This window comes from Hippichthys cyanospilos, chromosome 19 (assembly GCF_059441005.1).
Source record: "Hippichthys cyanospilos isolate Australia breed blue-spotted pipefish chromosome 19, RoL_Hcya_1.0, whole genome shotgun sequence".
NCBI lineage: Eukaryota > Metazoa > Chordata > Actinopteri > Syngnathiformes > Syngnathidae > Hippichthys > Hippichthys cyanospilos.
In genome coordinates this window covers 2908271-2914524 of record NC_142387.1, presented here as the reverse complement: position 1 = coordinate 2914524, position 6254 = coordinate 2908271, and the positions used below count along the sequence as shown (strand labels likewise).

Below are 6254 nucleotides of genomic sequence, written 5' to 3'. Positions count from 1 at the left end.
CTTATACTGTAACAATTACAAAATGATTAAGCCATAATCATTAAGATCAAAATAAGAAAAGGCTTGCAATATTTCAATTGATTTGTAATGAATCCAGAATGTATGTTTTTGTTTTAATAATTGCATTACAGAAAATAAAGAAACTTTATCACAATGTTCTAATTTTCTGAGACCGTCCTGTATAGAGCACCAATCAATCATGTGTTAAACAGTGTTTAATTGTGGGGCTTTGCTGCATATTGCTGCACAGAGCGTCTTGAATCTGTGCAGAAGATAAGGAAATCTCAACACTACTAAGATATTCTAGAACACAATGTGCTGCCCAGTAGCAGAATGCTTTCTATCAGCCTTATGTCATGCGGAAAGATAAGGCCCCAGCCACACTCGGTAGGAGCTGACCCCTTGCTTATTAAAATGTTACGCTACCGTAAAGGACTAAAGTACAGCATTTACAAAAATAGAAAACCTGTTAGAAAATTATACAAAAATAACGACTATCCATTTCGCCAGAAAGTATTCTGCGGTGGCAAACAAGCTGCAACCGGCAAAACACACCAAAAGCCAAAATGATGCATTTTTTTGTTGTAACTGCTTCCACTTTATTTCTGGGATTGCATTTTTTTTCAGCATCTATTTTTTTTTTCTTTGTGACCACTGTATTATCCATCAATCATCCATTTTCTATACCCCCTCCATAAAAAATAACAATCAACAAAACAATACAGGTACAAAATAATAGGAAGGGTTGCTAGCAGAAGAATTGGAAAGGCAGTGGAAAAATTTTTGAAAAGTTAATGTCGAGCTCTGAATAATGATTTTTTTTTTTTTTATTTCTTTATTATTACTTAGTAGTACTTACTGAAGTTCTTGGACTGACCATCATTTCTTTCCTAACAACTTTTGTCACTTGTGTATTACTGTACATCCAGTGGTCTGTAATAATGTAAACTTGCCACATTACAGCCACAAATAAATACAATGGTAACAGGTTTAATGCGTGCATTGTTTATTTAGATGACATTTTATACAGAGACTCATGAGCCAATTATGGATACACATTTGAACCAATGTATTAAACTTACCACCAAAAACTGCAGAATTCTATGATTTTATTTGAAAACTAAAAGTCAAAATCATCTTAAGTGGTAGTCTGATTGAGCACACATTACAGATACTCTGATTCCAATCAACCCAAGAGAAATTTGCCATGAGAACCTGCCAGTTAGTCACCGGCCATCCTAATGGGACTCTTGAATGGCCAGCATGGAAAAACAACTAGTCAAAGGACAACATAGTATCAAACAGCTGTTCCTGTTCAAACAATTTAGATTGTAAAGAAAATTATGGAGCATTTCTTGTGAAATAAAAACAATATAAATAGGTGTCCTGGACACCTTTGACTATGGAACATGGTGCTGCATGCCAACCGTGGTTAGAAGACTTCATCAAATTATTAAAGAGTGACATTCTAATGTGTTCCTTTTATGTGTGTGAGAGTAAAACATTCAAGTTCGCGATGCAGATATTTTTCTTCCTAAAATCACAATAACAAATAAACAATTACAAGTCCCAAGAAATTAACAAAAAGAATCTAAGTTACCAAACCATTGCTGCATGTTGTAGCCTAGTTATAGGCACTGTTTTCTGTGCAAATTCAGGACTGGATTAGCAGACAAGTGCAGTCAGGAGTCACCAGTCAAGAGCCATACTCCACAGTTTCTTCTGTGATGGGTTTGAACTCGTAGTTTCCTCTGCCATTCATATGCAGGTAATACTTGACAGAAAAAAAAAGGTTGAAGGTTTAAGGAAAGGCATTTTTCACACCACAATGATGCCAAACAAATATATAAAGGGGTTGGCACATGATACATACCGCAGTTTTAAAGGAAGTATTTTCTCTCACAGCCCTAGGGGATCCCTACTCCAATTTTGTTTTTATAACTCAAGATTTAGGGTGAATTTAAGGTCAGGGTGCAAGAGACTAAAAAGTATTTCCTGAGACCTCTTGAACACCATTACAAAGCATAACTGTCATTAAGAAGTTCTTATGGTTTGACCTTCCTGTGGTCACTTCCTGTTTTTTTCCGAAGCTGTAATGTCATGGAATCCTTGTAAATAAGGGATTTTACAAATGTTTAGCACTAGGGCCAATCTGGAATCGTTTGGAACTGGGACGATCATTCATTCCATCCTGAATTCAATCATCCTTAAAGGGTCAGTGCAAAATTGCAATTCGTTGTTTGCCATGCGGAAGACGCACAATGAAGGAAGACACACAGCCCTCCCCGCTGTATCTGCAGCATGTGTACGCGGCAGCTAGTCCCAGTTTGCCGCATCTATCAATCGGGCACCAATGACATGCGCGGCGTCCTTCTTGTGGATTTCCCTCGCGATTACCCCCCCCCCCCCCCAAAAAAAAAAAAAAAAAGAATAACAGCAGTAGCTCAGTCCTTTTTCTGATGATCAGTAGCGTGATTTAACTGCTGCATTTGGAATCCATGAATCGTGTGGAACCAGGATTGAACTAGATCGATATGGTGTCGGTTCTCTATGATGTAGCCTGCACTCTGGCTCCAGTAATGTCACTTCTGGTACCCCTAACGGTGGACAGAGTAATTGTACTCACAATGCCACCTGCTCCAATAGGTTCAGAGACACTCAGATAATGATAAATATAAGCTGATTTTTAATCAAACTATGCTTGACTACTTTCTAGAAATGTGTGTATTAGAATACATATAAACAATGAAATTAAGATTGTTAACATACCCCAAAAGAAAAGTTGTGCAACTTGATCTTTAAGCCAATTACAACCTTCATTTAAATGTAAAGTTTTTTTCAGTACTCAATTCATAATTACTGTATATCGTTAAGGATCCACTTTCTCAGAAAACTAGCTGGGAACGCAGTACCAATTGTCTTGTGTTACTTGGCATGACCTCTTGTACTACAAACAATTAGAAACAAATCTGCTGAAAATTTGTGAGGGCAGTGTTGCTAACAATACAAGATATGTTGAAAACTATTTAGGAGAGTTGAGCTGTGTTCAAATAATTTCATATTAATTCTTACCTCATGATGCTTCCAAAGAGACTTTCTGTGAGACACTGTGAACAAAGTAATGCCCACCTACAAAAGAAAAGCAATATAAGACTATTTATTGGTTACATGTCACATAAAATTCAAATATAGAGTACATATAGAGTAATTTCAGGTATAGCTTTTGCTCTGGCAAAGGAAAGTACAAATTCTTTAATGAGCAGTAAGAATTAAGCTCCAGAGGATAAAATTGTTGGATTTACATGAACATTACTGTGGCGTATTAGGGTCACTTAGGAGAAAACAACAAAACAAAAATGAAACAAAACTCGTCAGAGAAATGTAACTCGGCGAAAAATGCAATTTACCCAAAAAAGAATGCGACTCATCTTGACTGTGTCAATGTTGCCAAAGATGTCGCAATGCTGGCTTCTCAATATCTTCCTTATGAACTTTGATCTTGACCTAATTAGTTTCACCCCCCTTGCTAGTTGACTCTAAAACTTAAAACTAAAAAAGTTTTCAACAACTTCTGATGTTATCAACCTATATTTTGGTATATCTCCTTTGCAAATCCCATTTAAAGTAACCCCACAGATTTTTCAGGTCTGTGTATTCAAGATGTATGGGGAGAGATGTGTCTCAAAATTATTCAGACATACATACAGTAAACAGTGAGCCCCCGGTTTGCGAGATTAATCCCTTCCGCGGTTGGGATCGAAACGCGAATTGCTAAATTGCTGGGCGGCAGTAATGTCGCAAATTCAGTCTAATCAGAAAGAACTTCTGCCTCTGACATGTCCAATCAGAAAGAATCTCCGCATATGACGCCACCGGTATCTGCGTCTTCGGCGGGAAAAGGAGAAGCTCAATGACGCAAATCCCTGTTGAAGCTATTCACACACAACCACGAAACCGGACGCATAGGGAAATCTCCACTTTGGCCGGAGGTTTTGAAACATTCAATTTTGATGAAAAAAAAAAGCTCAGCCATATATAGCAAATAAGGCATAACGGAGACATTTACTGCCCATTAGCAAGAACCCCAGCTACATTTAGACAAAGCCAGAGGTCACCCTTATGTTCACACAAAGGACCACTCGAGTTGTGTGTGTGTGTGTGTGTGTGAGAGTATGTGTGTGTGTGTGTGTGTGTGTGTGTGTGTGTGTGTGTGTGCGTGAGTGCGTGGGACATTCCTTCTTGCTACTTCTTTCCGGTTAACACGGCCATTGTCCACTCCTGCTGCAAAGTATTTTGTCGAACGTGAAGGGAATGCTTGCTGCTACTCCTTTGGTCGATATTTTATTGACCGGGGGGTGGGGTGTCGCAACTTTTTTCTAACAAGAGGGGGGCTGGACAGTGAGGGGCTGATTACAAGCTGGGGGAAACTCTGAGTCCCCCTCCAAAGAGGAGCTGGGTACTCTGAGCTGTTGTTTGGTGCATAGACACAGAGAGTAGTCAGGATCAGTGTCGGTTCATGTAATTTTCGGCCATTTGTTTTTATTCTGATGAAGTGAAACAACCTGAAGTGATCGTATTTTTGTTTTGATGAATGTAATAAAAATAACAGAACCGGATTCTACTCCAGTTTGTCTTTTGTAACTTTAAACGTGACGAATGAAATGAGATTTCATTACAGTAATCCCTCGCTGTATCGCGGTTCATCTTTCACGGGTTTTCTGCTTCACGGATTTTTTTACAGTGTGGATATTTTTTACAGCGCATCGTGGTCTGAACCCTAATTGGCTCAGGGGCTTTATTGCTGTCTCGAAATAAAATATTGACGCCGTACTCTATTGGTTATTCACTTGTGAATTTATTACAAAAGGCAAGAGGATACAAAAAATTGCTTTCGTCTCTCCTGTGTCCGTGTGCACTAAGCTCCGCACACAAGTTTCAAACGTGCTAGTAAGCACATTGATTGACAGCTTGGTCTCTGGGAGCCGATCACGTGACTCGTAGGCGTGTCGAGAGGAAACGCACACGTCTGTGTGCAAAGGAGAAATGCACAGCTTTGGAAATCTGACTTTTACCTAGATTTTTTTTGTATTAAAATTGAAATTTCAAGTGTATTGTTATGGAGGCTTCAGTTTAATTCGATGTCCGGGCATATCCGTTTATAAAAAGCTTCTTGCTCAGAAAAAAGAAAGAGCACAGTATGTACTCTTATCAATGTGGGGTTCAGAACAAAGAGGCATAGCTGGGACTGAAATACGCGAGTCACAATGTTTCCAACTTTGTATTACTATGTTAAAGTGATTGTTTTAAACAATTTTGGAGCTTTAAAACAGGTTTTGATTTTTGGTTTTATTCTAGTATTGCATTGTAAAATAATAAAAAAAAAAATAAAGCTGGCTACTTTACGGATTTCACTTTGCTCGCGTTATTTTTGGAACGTAACCCCCGCGATAAACGAGGGATTGCTGCATATATTTACTTAACACAATTATGCAAATAAAATTAGGCCGTAATTTAATGACTTTTTTTTCTCCATCTTCTACTGAAGTGGTGCATTGCTGCCCGAAAGCATTTCAAGGTCTACATTGGACGGCACACATTGTATGAATATAAAGCTCAGTGGTCACCACTTGACTAGCACTATTAGGGTTGGTGCACAGTAAATGCATTGTGTGCATTCCTTTTAGTTTTATTTTTTTTAAATACATTCTTATTGAAACAAAATCAAGCACAGAACAGCCATTTTTATCAGATTTGCTTATCCTTTTCTTCCAGCAGGAGAAGGGGCATACCCTAAATTAGTTGCCAGCAAATCGCAAGGCACACAAAAATCCCAACAACCATTCACACTCGCAAACACGCCAAAGGAGGATTTGGAGTGCCCAATATAACTACAATGAATGTTACAGTAAATTGGTTATTTTTACTTAATATCTAAAAGTACATTTGTCAGTAATTTGCTTTTAGAGAAAAAAAAAGGGGGGGGGGGGGGGGGGCTTCTTACCATCCTGCAGTGGCTGTAGATATAGTCTTCCACATCAACACTAACGGCACTGGTGCACTCATCCAAAATTGCAAATTGAGGTTTGTGGTAGAACAGTCGTGCCATCTATAAAGAAAATAGGGGTTGAAAAAAAAATATTATGCTAATTCCAATTTTAATATCTACACAAGGTTTTGAAGACAATATCAACATTTTTGAAAGTAAAATAACAAAGGAATGACGCACAAAGAGCCACTGTACAGCCGTGGAGTCA

At 38.3% G+C, this 6254-nt stretch overlaps 1 protein-coding gene across 2 annotated transcripts in view; it reads right to left on the bottom strand.

The window, feature by feature from the left end:
- Nucleotides 1-989: 989 nt before the first annotated feature.
- Nucleotides 990-6254, bottom strand: part of abcd3a (ATP binding cassette subfamily D member 3a) — a 40798-nt gene continuing 35533 nt past the window's right edge. For both annotated transcript variants that reach the window (XM_088402312.1, XM_088402313.1), the window contains exons 21-23: nt 6002-6106; nt 3073-3129; nt 990-1774 (exon numbers count right to left, since the gene is read on the bottom strand). In XM_088402312.1, coding sequence (XP_088258438.1) covers nt 1697-1774; nt 3073-3129; nt 6002-6106 — 240 coding nt within the window. In that variant the 3' untranslated portion in view covers nt 990-1696. The remainder of the gene's footprint in view (nt 1775-3072; nt 3130-6001; nt 6107-6254) is intronic.